This window comes from Apis cerana, linkage group LG12, assembly GCF_029169275.1.
Source record: "Apis cerana isolate GH-2021 linkage group LG12, AcerK_1.0, whole genome shotgun sequence".
NCBI classification, from domain to species: Eukaryota; Metazoa; Arthropoda; class Insecta; order Hymenoptera; family Apidae; genus Apis; species Apis cerana.
In genome coordinates this window covers 7962480-7977908 of record NC_083863.1, presented here as the reverse complement: position 1 = coordinate 7977908, position 15429 = coordinate 7962480, and the positions used below count along the sequence as shown (strand labels likewise).

The following is a 15429-nucleotide window of genomic DNA, read 5'->3' as shown; positions in this document are numbered from 1 at the left end:
TTAACGTTCGATAAAAACCAGGAAGGTGAGCGAATTATTTTCGAAAAGAGAAAAAGTCGGAGGCGAGAGTCGATCCGTGAAAATGGAAATTAATCGAAATTCGACCCTCCTTTTCTCTTGCTAAAATTATAAATTCTCTTCTCGATATTAAATGATTAACGCTCGATATTCAAAATAGAAAGGAAACATTTTATATATAAAAGAAAAGTTTCGATTATTAAAAATATAAACCTCCTCTGAATCCTGGATTTCCATTTTTCTCAATATTCGGAACGATTATCACGTGAAATAATAATAAATGAAAAGTTTCGAGAAAAATATCGTGGATTGTAATCTTTTAATTTTCGAAATTGATATCCACGATATGGAACGAGTATGCGGTCTTTTTATCGCGTTTAGTCTATTTTTACGGGATCCAAGGATGCTGAAAGGGATGCATTATACGAGAATGACCCAGTTCCGTGACACGGTGTTCCTGGCTGGTTGAATGGTCTCCGACGTCACTTCGCGAACTAGGTCGCCATAGAATTTCCGTGTATCGTATCGATTTCTCCGTCAGAGTCGCGAGATCGAATTAATTAATCGATCTCGCTCATAAGTTTATCCAAAATCCAGCTTTTTTTCAAAGATCGAACGATATCTATAATCTCTGACCTCGTTCCCAATCTGATCTACTTTGTTGGTAATTTTCTTCGATCATTCAAGAATTTGCGTACAAGAATTCCTTTTCTTTGCAATAAAATTCGATATTCTTCGCTTCAGGTATTTCACGACAGAAGCATTTGAAAATAAATTTTGATCATTTTCCTTAAACTTGTACGACGTAAAATTTTCTCCGATATTTTTATCTCGACGACAATGAAAAAAAAAAAAGAAAGAAAGAAAAAAAAATACGTATTGTTCTTCCATCACGCTCATGCGAGCTTTCCTTCGGAATTATCAGAGAAGGATGCGGGGACAAAAAGAGAGAGGATTCGATCCGTGTGCACTGGGTCCTTTTACAAGATCCGCTGTCACCTTTCAAAGCGGCACGATGAAAAGAATCCGCTCCGGCATGAATGAATCCATCGACATTGGTGGCTCTCGAAATAGGTCACCGTAGTATCCCGTCTCTCGTGTTCATCGAACAAAGATTCAGCCAGACCGATGGAATCAAATCTCGAGAGTAGACGTTTTTAAAAGCCAAATTAATTAAATCTCTTGCAAATTTTTCAATCTCACTGGATATTCCTCGAAAAACGAGTGACTCGCTTCCGCAAGTACGTTTAATAAAACCTTTCAAATATTCGAGCATCGAAGAACAACGATCGTTGTCCCGTTTTATAATTGTGAGCCAAGAAATGGCACTCCTTTCGACTGAAATATTTAATTAACAGCTCCGTAAATCGATTTTCGAAATTAGCATATCGATGTTGTCACTCTACTATCTACTGTATTATAATTTTTCGAAAATTTCCTTCCTCTCCCCAAACCTAAAATTGCGTTGCGGGAAAGAGAAATCACGCAGGGAGATGAGGAATTTAAAATGATAATAATAAATAAATATTTCTTCGTATAGCCATAAATAAAATTCGATGGGACGAAAATTTACACCGTTGCTCGAACGAGGAAGGCTCGTTCCACGAAGGAAGAGTCGAACGACATCCGGAAACGGCACCCGACACCTGCTCCCCTCCCCGATTAATTCGCAGCCAAACCGCCCACGCTTTCCCGCCACTTCCTCCGCGCGTCTTCCACCGCTTCCGTCTGGCCAACATCTGTCCGATTCTTTCTATTCTATTCGCCGTTTAGATATACATCCGTCCCGTCCACGCTCGCCTATTTTTGCTGCTCGTCGTCGCACCAACCCTATAGAAAAAAATAATAAAATAATAAAATCCAAACGTGGAATCAAAGGTTACGCAAGTGTTGTCGAGAAACTTGTATTGGCGAGTAATTTTCCGTCGTGCGTTTCGATTATTCTCGTTTCAGAATTTGTTTACGTGTAAAAAAGAAGCGGTATTAATTTAATTCCGAACGAAGTTATTCGTGTCAGCTTATTTTCTTGTATGATTTTTAACTTGGGACCTATTTTTTTTTTCATTTCGTTGCAAGTTTTCTCTTTTTTTTTTTTTTAGGTATTTTTAAATACGATAAAACGACACAAGCGTGAAGGGGAAAATTCGACTTGGCTCAATTATTATAGATTTTTTCAACCAGTGTTATTAGTTTTTTTAAATAGTTTAGCTTCTTAATAGTTTCTGAATTTTTTTTTAAATTTTAATCCGGTGAATTAAAGGATCAATTTCTAGGTAACACACGTTCCGTGTAGTTAGATAAAAGCCGTCTAAATAACGAGGAGCTGGTGAAAAATTCAAGCTGTACATCCGCGAGTTTTATTCACGCACGTGTGGCACGTGTGCCACGTGTAAAAGGGCGGAACACACCGTCCTTTGAAAATTTTCTCGAGTAAGCCGGAAACGGGCAACCTCTTTCCTTTCCTCCGGAAAAGGGGTTCGAGGAACGAGGGTTACGAGAATAGAAGCTAGATCGTTTCGTCGGCCTCGCTAAACGCTTTTGGATATATCGATATATAAAATGATTTTCTCCATAAGAGATCTGTATTAAATCAAATCGTGGATTCGACAATTTTTTTTTTTTTACTGATAAACGTGAAGCAATTATGGAAATAAATTTGAGAGCTAAAAATATCGAGAGTTATCGGTGTATATATGATCAGAGAAGAAGTTTCAAATTTATTTGCACTCCCTATAAACAAATGAAATTTGTCGAATTGCGTAATTTAAATGATTCTTTGAAATCTATGTTTTAAAATTTAATTTTAATCCTCGTCAACAAGATCTGTTTACATAGTCGAGAATGAATTCTCATACAGTTCTATTCTTTTCATAGTGTGCGATTACTAGTGCACATTGTGCAATTTTAACGCAGAAAACTGAACGTTAAACATTTTTCCATCGATGGCCATTAATTTTAAAATTATTTCAAAAACGAACAAATTTTGTAATTTCAATTAAATGATATTCATTCTAGAAATATTAATTTAAACGTAAAATTCTAAAATTTTTTTAACGTGGAATAATGTTAATCGATGCGATTTTCTCAACGTTTAAAATAAATAAAATAACATTCTATCAAGTAGATTGGATCATTTTTACCGCTTGATATAATTATCGTGACTCTCTGTGACGAAATTCGACATCGAAAGTTTGCTTTCGTAACGATTCAGTTTACCCGGTTTATTCTTGGAAGAATAACGCCTCGTACTATCGTGGCTACGGGTCAGAATGTGAGTATTTTTTTCCATTCAAAATCTTTTTTTTTATTTTTTATTTTTATTTTTTTTTTCAATATTAACATTCTTTCACCTCTGTTATCGTATCAAGCGATAAAATAAAACGATTAAATGATTAAAAAAAAAGAGAAAACATAAATTTTCCAAGGAAATAAGTTGTATTTGTAGACGTTCGTGTACATAATTTCGCACGATCTTCCAGCATTGTTTGCAATGTTATCATAGCTATTATAGAGTCAAGAACAACAGGTGGAATGTGCATGGTATTCCATATCATCACCAACCATCCCTTCCCGTCATCCTAATCATCCGTCCTTACTAAAAAGTGTAGATAAAAAACGAACAAAAACGAAAATAAAATAAAATAAAATAAAATTCTATTGTGAAAAATGCTTCCAATCATGGATTTAACGTAAAGGGATATCATTTAAAATATTTAAAAGATATTTTAAAGATAAGGGTTAATAAAATTTAATAAAAAAAAAAAAAAGATTGAAGTGGTTGAACAAATGATTTTCGAATTGTATGCGTAAAATGTAAAACTCATCTGGTGTCTTTTTACGCAAAATCGAAACTTTCTTATCTTCATTGTTCCACAATCTTATTTCTCGCGATCCCCAATAATAAATGGAATTTAATTAATCTACATTGTACATAGTTATAACGGTTGCTTACCTAACACATTGTGAATACGCGATAAACTTGGCCTGATCTTTTTATATCGGCCGTATAATCTATAATTGACGCAAGAATAGCGATTTATTGAAATGTTTACTGAAATAAGTATAGGATAAAAAAGATGTAAAATCGACAACATTCCTCGTTATGCTTTGTTAGCTTAATGATCGAGGTAAGAGTTTTAAAAATAACTCTCACAAGATACTTTCATCGATTTTTTCTCGTATCGATAATTTTTTACAATTGATAAAAATCTAAAATAAAGGACACACTGGATATCTTTAAAAAAACGTAAATCAAACGTGAAATTAAATCTCAAATTATATAAATATCGATTAAAAAAAAAAAAAAATCATATTCAAATTACAATGATTCGTAAAAATATTGGAACGCTATTATATAAAGAAAGATTCACAATATTTTTTACTCAAACTTAAGAATAATCATCCAAAGTGCAAATCATTGTTCAAATGATTCCCAATGAAGATATTTCTTGACGAAAGAACAGCATGAATAAAAATTTATTCGTAGAACACACGATAAATTCTATCCAAATTCCTAATCTATGTACATTTCTATGTGAAGAAATAATGACAGATCCATATACGAGTTCACGCAATGCACCGTTCAAACAGATATTTTCCATGTGCGATATTTTTCTTTTTTCTTTCGTACGGAGAGAATTCATTCATTCAAAGACGATATATTTTGTAAAATGTTTGGCGATGTTTCTCGATCCGAGTTTTTCGAAACGATCGCGCATCGAGGGCGCGAAATATCGCTCGTGTCCAAAACGATACATTTCTGATGGGGTAGTGGATATTTTTCGTGATGGACGAGGAGCAGGAAAACGCGTATGCGGAAAATTCATTCATAGCCGGTAGAATGGCTCGGGATGAACGAGCGTCCTTCGATTCACGAGAAATTTCGGGTCAACGGGACGGAGCTGGGATAGCTGGCTGCACCGGGAACCGGAAATGAGGTCGAGAATGACGTCATCGCGTTCAGTGCCGTTCATTCAACCCCCGGGAATAAACTGGGTCACCGGGCCAACTCTCACCCCATTCCCAACCATTCGAATCGTGGAAATGATACTCGGCTCGAGGAAACTTACGCACATGCAACTCTCTTCTAACCTCTTCCTCTTCCTCCACATCCACCCGGATCCTCCTCGAGATCCTCTTCTTTTTTTTTCCTTTTTCTTTTTCTCTCCCCCCTCTCTTCCTTCCTAGGAAAATGCTTTTTTAAAATCAAAAAGATTTATCATGTAAATCGTTCGGTTTAAAAATTGATTTTGAAGGATCGAGAATTATCTTCTAAATTTTCGTGAAAGTGTCGAGAACGATGAAACATCAATTAATTTTTTTATTTTTTATCTCTCGAATGAAAGTTTGTATATATATAAGGTAGAGGAAGATTTTAAATTATTCAGAATTTAATAATTCTTCTTTGTTAAGAAAAATTCTGGAGACGGATATATATAAAATATATTCTGAGGATCCTTATGAAGAATCATTGTCTAAATAGAATTCGCTATTTTTTTTTCGAAATTTATTATTTCTTCCATATCCATCTTTCTTCCTCTTTTCTGCAATTTATCTCACTTTTATTCTTCATAAAGAAATCCGCGGATTTGTCTAAAATTTATTACCCTAAATGCAAAGTTACTATGCAAAATATATCTTCTTTCTTCTGGAAAACTATTCCCATAAGAAACGTAAATGCAATCGTATATAAATAAGGAGAAGAAGGAGGAATAGATAAAAATAAGGAAGAGGGGGAATTAATAAAAATAAGTAGGAGAATTGATAAAAATAAGAAGAAGGAAGAATTGATAAATTTGGGGAAAAAGAGGAATTGATAAAAATAAGGAGGAGGAGGAATTGATAAAAATAAGGAGGAAGAGGAATTGATAAAAATAAGGAAGAGGAGGAATTGATAAAAATAAGGAGGAGGAGGAATTGATAAAAATAAGGAGGAGGAGGAATTGATAAAAATAAGGAAGAGGAGGAATTGATAAAAATAAGGAAGAGGAGGAATTGATAAAAATAAGGAGGAGGAGGAATTGATAAAAATAAGGAGGAGGAGGAATTGATAAAAATAAGGAGGAGGAGGAATTGATAAAAATAAGGAAGAGGAAGAATTGATAAAAATAAGGAAGAGGAAGAATTGATAAAAATAAGGAAGAGGAGGAATTGATAAAAATAAGGAAGAGGAGGAATTGATAAAAATAAGGAGGAGGAGGAATTGATAAAAATAAGGAGGAGGAGGAATTGATAAAAATAAGGAGGAGGAGGAATTGATAAAAATAAGGAGGAAGAGAAATTGATAAAAATAAGGAGGAGGAGGAATTGATAAAAATAAGGAGGAGGAGGAATTGATAAAAATAAGGAAGAGGAGGAATTGATAAAAATAAGGAAGAGGAGGAATTGATAAAAATAAGGAGGAGGAGGAATTGATAAAAATAAGGAGGAGGAGGAATTGATAAAAATAAGGAGGAAGAGGAATTGATAAAAATAAGGAAGAGGAAGAATTGATAAAAATAGGGAAGAGGAGGAATTGATAAAAATAAGGAAGAGGAGGAATTGATAAAAATAAGGAGGAGGAGGAATTGATAAAAATAAGGAGGAGGAGGAATTGATAAAAATAAGGAGGAGGAGGAATTGATAAAAATAAGGAAGAGGAGGAATTGATAAATTTGAGGAGGAGGAGGAATTGATAAAAATAAGGAGGAGGAGGAATTGATAAAAATAAGGAGGAGGAGGAATTGATAAAAATAAGGAAGAGGAGGAATTGATAAAAATAAGGAGGAGGAGGAATTGATAAAAATAAGGAAGAGGAGGAATTGATAAAAATAAGGAGGAGGAGGAATTGATAAAAATAAGGAGGAGGAGGAATTGATAAAAATAAGAAAGAGGAGGAATTGATAAAAATAAGGAAGAGGAGGAATTGATAAAAATAAGGAAGAGGAGGAATTGATAAAAATAAGGAGGAGGAAGAATTGATAAAAATAAGGAGGAGGAGGAATTGATAAAAATAAGGAGGAGGAGGAATTGATAAAAATAAGGAGGAGGATATCAATATAAATAAATAAACGTATTAAACAGATTTCTAATCGATTGAGGAAAGAAAAGGCAATTTTTCCATCCTTTCAAACGCGCAACCTTAATAAATATCCGTCTTTTTATTACACTCTTCGACCAAGTTTCCTTGTTATAAAACAATTATATTCTCACATAGTGAAACACTGTCCAATTATTTATTAACGAACCGTAATTACCTACAATTTATCATCTTTAATCGTTTTCTCGAAACAGTTCTTTGATCCGTGGAACGAATTATCCCAGAAAAATCTCTTAATCAATTCGTCTCCTTCGAAAAATAATTTCAAATTAAACCTTCTATTGTCAATTATTATTTTCAATTTTCACAATTTATCAAAAACATTTCTTTTCGTTTGGAAACGTGCATAATCGAGTTAATCGTCCGTTCAAAACGAAATCCGAAATTCCGAAATCTTTCAACATCCGATTCTTTTTCTTATCTTATGTCGTTTTTGTGTTGCAGTGCGTCTCCCACGCGACCGAAGCCATTGCGCGCCACAGCGTATTTGGCGATTAAGCATCGGCACACGGCACCAATATATAAACATAAACACGTGGCAAAACAGATATATAAATGTTGGACAGAGATGCTGAGTTAGTTGTCATCCGTGCATAACTAGAAGATGGAATTCCTCAGCTTCGACGTGAAGAATCACACTCTTGCATTGCGGAAAGCGGATGTGCCGAATCCGGGACCGAACGATGTTCGAATCAGAGTTGCTTACTCGGGCATTTGCGGGACCGATCTTCATATATTGGAAGTACGTCGTCGCTCTTCTGGTTACTTTTTTATCCGTTTGCATTCCGACGAGAAGCTTTCGTTCGACGGTTTTCAATTGTTGATCGGATATTTGAAATAACGTGAAAATTCTTTTAAGCAGTACAATGCAAGATAATGTGTATGAGAAAAGTTTCCTTTTTCTTTAATTAATGCATTGATGTGAAGATCTCTGGAATTCCATTTTAAGTTGTATGTCTTTTATTATGAATAATGATTATGATGATACAAAGTAAGAAACGAAGTTTGAATGCGAATGTCCTTTTTAAAAAATGTAGTGTAGAAAATCTTTTCATAATAGGAAAAATACCAGACATTTGTATGTCTTCTATTTATGATATTAGATGATTGAGAAAGATAAGGAGAATATAAATTGTTTCAAATTGGCGTTATTCAGGAAATTATTACATAATTATTAGATAAAGATAGTAAGGAATTTCTTATATTGGAAAGAAAAATATTGTCAAGGGACAAACTAAAACTAACTATTATTATTCATTAACAATAAAAAATTCAGTTCATTTCCTTTTTTTTTTTTTTTTTGATTCAAACTTTAGATTGAAATTTCATTTATATCTGATAAGGACAAAGCATATATGTATTTCTTGTTTTTTTATTTTATACAAAATAATCTCCTATTAACGTTTAAATATTTCACAGCAAACACAATCTATTTGTTTGAAATTTTATACGATCGCGTGTATTTCTTTCCTTCCTTTTGAAATACGATGGCAATTTTTCGTTTATTTTTTCTATCTGTAATTGCATGTAAAAACGAAATGCAGCATCATATGTGGAAAAAGATAAATAATTAAATATCTTTTTTCGCGTGAGTATTACGTTTTTTTCTTTTTCTTTTTTCTTCTCTTTTTCTTCTCCTTTTATTGTTCTGACCTCACGAGACTTTACTACGCCGTTACGACCGCAAAAAAATTGCATAATTCCTTATAACACATACACAACAAGTATTTCCAGAGATAGACCATTATAACCGCGTTAGGTTTTTGATAAATATTCACGAAACACGATATCAACCGTGTACACAGTGCGCTTTATCGTTTCTGTGCATGTAACCACATTATACCGATTGGAATATTACCATGGTATGACAATAATTCCCGCTCTTTTTTTTCCCTTTCCAAACGATGCGAAATAAATAAATCTCGTGATACCAGACCGAGACACGACAATGAAACGTTTCGTGATAAGGAAAAGTTCAATATAAAAATAAAAGCTCGAAATAAATGGAATAAGTTGATAGTTGTATCAAAATATGATCAATCGTGAAAAGTATTCTAGACGTTTAAAAAAATTAAAAAAAAATGAACAAAGAAAATTAATTAATTTCGATGTTATTACATTCACATATATTCCATTTCTCTAAAATTTAAAATCATTCATATTCTGTATAATAATTTTTTAGAAAAAACTAATGAAAAAAATTGTATTTCACAGGGATCGTTTCCATGTAAAAAGGATGGCTTTCTCACTCTTGGTCACGAATTCGCAGGCACGGTAGACGCGGTTGGCTCCTCGGTAAAGAACTTCAAAGTAGGGCAAAGAGTGGCTGTTGATCCTAACAGTGGATGTAATACATGCAACTACTGTCACGATGGTTCTTATCAGCACTGTAGCGCCGGTGGCATAAACAGCACGATAGGAATTTATAAAGATGGTGGATTTTCCACTCACGCTATCGTACCTGAAAGTCAGGTTCGTTTCTATCAATTTTACAGATCAAACGATATAGTAAACTTTGTTAACTTTTTTTTCTTTCATTTTTAATTTATTCAGGTGTATTTAATACCAGATGATGTCGAATTGCATCAAGCCGTCCTCGTCGAGCCTCTGTCGTGTTTGGCTCATGGATGGAAGAAACTTAATAGCGTCAACGTTGGTAGCAACGTACTCGTAATTGGCGCCGGAATCATTGGTCTTTTGTGGGCTTGTATGTTACATTTGCACGGGCTTAGGAAATCTGTGACGATCAGCGAACCTCAGGAAAAACGGCGGAAACTGGTGACAAAACTTGGTAGGAATGAATCTCGTCAAGTATTCTTATTTTTAATTTACAAACGAATTGTGTTGAATTGAAAAAAATAAAGGAAAAAAAAGTTTTTGTTCTATATTGTTCAATAAGGCTAAGTACATGCTTTAAACGTCGCAATAATGAAAAGGATATCTGAACGAATAGTTTATGAATTATGTATTTGATGTGTAATTCTCTTGATGATTGGCATTATTTCTTTTCGATAATGATGTTGTTTTTAATTAAATAATTAATCGAATTACAAAAGTTATATTGATGAAAGAAAATTGCGACGATTATATTTTTCAGATCTGGATTTCGAGGCAAAGAGTCCAGAACAATTAAAGAATTCGTATGACGTGGTCGTGGATTGTAGTGGTTCCGCACCCGCTATAGAAGCAAGCATTCCTTTATTAGCACCAGGTGGTCGTTTATGTATATTCGGAGTCGCCAATCCTAAAGCTAAATTCAGCGTCGAACCATTCCAGGTAAATTAATCATAATTGTGTCATTCCATTCCCACGCATCTGAGTCATCATATTTTTTATTCGTTTTTTAATCATTTCTTATTGAAGCAATCAATGGATAATCCGATAAATTAATCATTAATTTAACTTTTATTTTGCAACAGGTATATTTAAAGGAATTGACGATATTAGGTGTAAACATAAATCCTTTCTCATTTCCCAGAGGATTGGGTTTATTACGTGCAATGGCTGATAGATATCTGAATTATGATAAGTTAGGTATTAAAGTATTCTCGTTGTCGCAATATCGTGAAGCTTTGGAAGCTCTGAAACGAGGTGAAATCAGTAAAGCAGTCTTCAAATTGTAAAAAGGAAAATTAAATATGAAATTAAATAATAAAATAAACATTTTTTAACAATAATTAAACATGTTTCATTATTTTGTTCTTAACATATGAAACAACAGGTAATAATGTAAGAAAAAAATTTTTTACGCAATTTTCGTTTATTAAAATTCATATTAGTCTAGAAGTAAATATAAAATTGCAAACTCGTAAAAAGGTCATAAAAAATCTTACTTATTCGAGATTCTACGTTTCTCAGCACTTATTATATGTGAAAGCTAAGAGAAAAAACAGGAAACATTCATTTATATTAATATTATGGTATACATAGTGCAATTAGAATTACAAAATTACTTATTTTCTTAACGCATAATTAGAAATGAAAAAAACTTCCTATTATATTCAAATATTTGTATAATTAAATTTATTCAATATTGTTTCTTCATTAATGAAAGAAAATATTAAAAATTAATTTTTTTTAATGAAACCATTTTATAACATTTCTTGTTATTTCTCGTTACCTTTCATATTACGTCCCGGACGTATAAAGTAATTTGCTGCGGTATCGATATGTCTTTCCAGCCTACAGATCATTACAAATATTCTTTTATAAGTTTGTTCCAAAAACGATCCCTGTTATGAGTATGCGGTCTTTTTATGCGGTCATTTGTTAATATAATAAAAAATATTCTGGTCATAATTGTTATAAATAATTTCTTCTACAATATACAATCTTTGATCTAATTCTAAAACAAATTTTACATGCTTTATCACGATCAAGATACAGTAACATGTATATTAATTTTTCTTTCTTTTTGCCAAACATTATATAACAAGGCAACTATAGAGTATTGTTATTTCGAATTCCTCTAAACAGGACATTAACAAATATTTAACACATCCAAGATCAAAGATCTATATCATTTAGTTAAAAAATTTTTTAATTTCTTATTAAATCATTTAAAGTTATTGAATTGGAAAAATCAATTACAAAATAAAATATAAATAGACAAATAAATATATATTTAAATATAACTAAAAAAAAATAAAAATGAAGAAAAAATATATATGATTTAGATCGAGTAAAGAATTGTATAAAAATTATTGTAATAAAGATAGCAGAGCTTTATATATGACTCTTTAGAAATATAAATCTTACTTATTTATTTTATTTTGAAATATGTTTTATCTCAATATCATAATATTTAATTTTTTTTCTTTATTATAAATAGAAAAAAATTATTCATTAGAAGTTTTGTCAAAATAAATATATTAATCTCGAATGTGTTAAATTGTATGAACGTATTTTTGAATTCCTACTATAAACTATGTTAAAGGCTGATATATTCATAACATTATTATCAATCACTTCTTTGTCTTTATCAGTTGTACTGACATATGAAAAAGGACTAATATATCTATAAATTTTAAACTATTAATAATATCATACTTTTTTTCACTATGTATCACTATATATTTTTCTGGAATGTTAGTTTGTACCTTGCCAACATTTATTATATTGTTGGCCCCTAAAACTTGTATTATATTCGCTAATAATGATTCAATTTCATTTGTAAATAACTACAAAAATAATCATCTAATAAAAATTAAAAACAAATTAGGCTCCTAAAAGTATTAGTAATATTTCTAATGTGTATTAAGAATAGTGAACCATAGTACTATCAGCAACCATTTTGATAAGTTGCATTGACTTGCTGCTGCCCATTGAAGTCCAGGATAATTAATATTTGGCGTAGAAATTTCTGTAAATTTATATTCATAAGTAATAACAAACTAAATTTATATTATATTATATTATACTAAAACAGCAAAAATTTCTATACAAAGCAGAACAAAAAAACAACATACCTTAGAATAATTGTAATAAATAAAACTAACACTACCAAAGATCCTGAAGAAACTTGTGTTACTCCAGTCCCATAATAAAGAGCTTGGCCACATGCTGGTGGACACACAGGGACAGTAGTTTCTGCGCAAAAAAAAAAAAAGAAAAATCTAGAACATGCTAACTACTAAACTCAATAAATGAATGCACTGAAAATCAAACTTTATTATTATGCAAAATAAATAAATAAAACTTATATTAATAAATAGGGGTAGGTATTATTATTACATTAACATGCACAATCTATAACATATATATATATACATATGGATTCTACAATTTCATATATGGTTATAATTAGAATTAGCAAAATGAAATTAATACTTTATTAAAAATAAATAATTATTATAATTTATATATATATATATATATATATATATATATATATATAAACAGAGAGAAAAAGAGAATGTATGTGAGCGCATTACATACCAAATAGTTCAACTTTTGTTTCTGCAGTTCCTAATTTATTAGCAGCTCTGCATACATATTCTCCATACTGTCTCTTTTCAATTGTGATTACTCTAATCGTTGTATCTGTATATTGATCTGCAGTTGCAAAATGTGATATGCTATAATGTTGATTATTTGATAATTGAATATCATCCTTCAACCAAACAATAGCTGGTGGAGGATAAGCTTCTACATGACATTCTAAATCCATGTCATATTGTAAAGCTTGACCAAGTCTTGGTCTAGGTGCAGTGATCACAGGTGCAAATTCAACTTCTACATTAATATTTCTTCTAGCTCCACGTCCTACTCCATTTTCAGCTACACAATAATATGTTCCACGATCTTCTTTACGAATTGTAGAAATTTTCAATGTATTGCCACTATAATATTTTGGTTTATTTAGAAAAAATTCATACAAAGATAAAAGAAACAAATAAAAAATAATTATAAAAATAATTATTTACCGGTAAATTGATCCTCCAGTTGGTAAAATTGCATTATTTTCTCTTCGCCATGAAATTCTAGGTGTGGGAAAACCACCAGCATAACACTCAAGTTGCACTGGTTGTCCCTCAGTAACAACCAGAGACCTAGTTGAATTATCACTTATAATAGGTGGTCTACGAACTTGTAGTTCCACATTTGCAGATACATAATTATTCAAAGATATTAAAATTTTGCATTGATAAAATCCAGCATCAGTTTCTTGTATATCTTTTATCTGAAATATAATATATTATATTATTACTTAAATTTTACAATTAGCTATAATTAAAAATATTATATGTATTAAACTTAATATTAAATTACTTGTAATATAAAGGTAGATAGAGCATCATCATATCTAAGGGCAAATCTAGTATCTCTTATAATTAAAGAACTACCATGTGAAAGAGGTAATTGATCATTAGCTATATTTTTATTAATTTTTGTCCATACAACTGGAAATTCAGGGGCATATTGAACTGAACAACGAAATTCAACAGTATCGCCAATATCTTTAATTTGCTCTTGTGAAATATATGATATTGTTGGTGTACGTTGACTATTAACTGAAAAATATAATAGTAATGTTTTTATTTAAAAAACATTATTCTAATTATATCAAACAATATTGTATATTGTATATAATACTATTACATTATACTAATTCTAAAAAAAATTATAAACAAATATAACAATGTATAACTAATTGTATAAATATTATATTATGTTGGTTATGTACAAAAAAATATTCTGTAAACATTAGGTTTCACATAAAGATTATTGATATTTCATTCGATTAAATAGTTTATAATGAACAAATTTAGGAATATAATATTTATTTTATATTCAAAATAACATATGCAAATAAATATCTTTTACCTGTATATAAAAGGGCTAATACGAAAAAAATATGAAGAGTCTTCATTGTGACACACCCCTGATGCTATGATGTTCTTATAATTCGAATAATCTTTTAGATTATTCTTTAAGTTTCTGAGTATTAATTAATTTTTTGTCAATATTATATCCACGTCTTAATTTACATTAACAATGTTGACAACATTATATGTCGTTCTTATTATTATTAAACGACGCTAAATAGTAATCAAAAAGAAAAGGTACTCACAGGACAGGTGTCTTTTGACCGAAAATAAATATGGCGAATGACGCTACATTTCTAATCAAATGAAATACTGCAAATCAAAATATAAGATATGTGATATAAATAAAAATATTAATTTTTCTATTTTTTAAATAATTGTTTCAATATTTTATTTTGTTTCTTTGTATGTATAATTTTTTATCTTTGAGTTAATAATTTTAATAAGGTTAATAAATATGCAATTGATTTACTATGCTCATTCAAAAATTTGCAACGTAGTTATAAGAAATATAAAAAAAGTGTAAAAAAATAAATTCAATAATAAATTCAATAAATTGTATTTATTATTTTTATAAAAAAATAAAACTATAAATAATTTTATTAAAAAAAATGTTTAAATGAAATTTGTAAAAAAAGATTTTATTCTCATTACATTAAAAATAGTATAATAAAAAATATTTATAATCATGATTATTAATCGTCCAAAAATTTTAACAATAATTAATGTGAATATTTATATGTTCTCTAAATATACTTCTTTCATTACTTTTATTATTATGAAATTGTAAAGGTGAATAGGTATGTCAAACAAATTACATAACAATTACAGTAAAATGTCAAAGTAATGTACAGTTAACAGACATTTTCTATTGATTACTTTTTACTAAGGTTTTAGTTAGATACAAAGGCTATATTATTTAAGGTCTATTTTTATATTTTTTTAAAAAATATATATTTATATATATATATATATATATATATATATATATATTTATATATATAT

The 15429-nt window shown here is 30.4% G+C and overlaps 2 protein-coding genes across 3 annotated transcripts in view; one reads left to right on the top strand and one right to left on the bottom strand.

Moving 5' to 3' along the window:
* LOC108001552 (D-altritol 5-dehydrogenase) overlaps positions 1–10773 on the top strand; it is a 34717-nt gene extending 23944 nt beyond the window's left edge. Inside the window, exons 1-6 of one of the 2 annotated variants that reach the window (XM_062082963.1) lie at positions 3233–3289; positions 7541–7838; positions 9311–9568; positions 9650–9887; positions 10194–10372; positions 10516–10773. In XM_062082963.1, the coding sequence (XP_061938947.1) occupies positions 7701–7838; positions 9311–9568; positions 9650–9887; positions 10194–10372; positions 10516–10719 (1017 nt within the window). In that variant the 5' untranslated portion in view covers positions 3233–3289; positions 7541–7700 and the 3' untranslated portion in view covers positions 10720–10773. Of the gene's footprint in view, positions 1–3232; positions 3290–7540; positions 7839–9310; positions 9569–9649; positions 9888–10193; positions 10373–10515 lie in introns of those variants that run through there. The other variant, XM_062082966.1, reaches the window with a different exon arrangement.
* A 64-nt stretch (positions 10774–10837) lies between these two features.
* On the bottom strand, positions 10838–14716 carry LOC108001551 (lachesin). The gene is made up of 6 exons (XM_062082962.1): positions 14423–14716; positions 13868–14109; positions 13522–13778; positions 13034–13437; positions 12565–12685; positions 10838–12458 (listed from the first exon to the last, which is right to left on the bottom strand). Exons 1-6 carry the CDS (start codon positions 14466–14468, stop codon positions 12437–12439), a joined length of 1092 nt encoding a protein of 363 aa, XP_061938946.1. The 5' UTR covers positions 14469–14716; the 3' UTR covers positions 10838–12436.
* Positions 14717–15429: the final 713 nt, after the last annotated feature.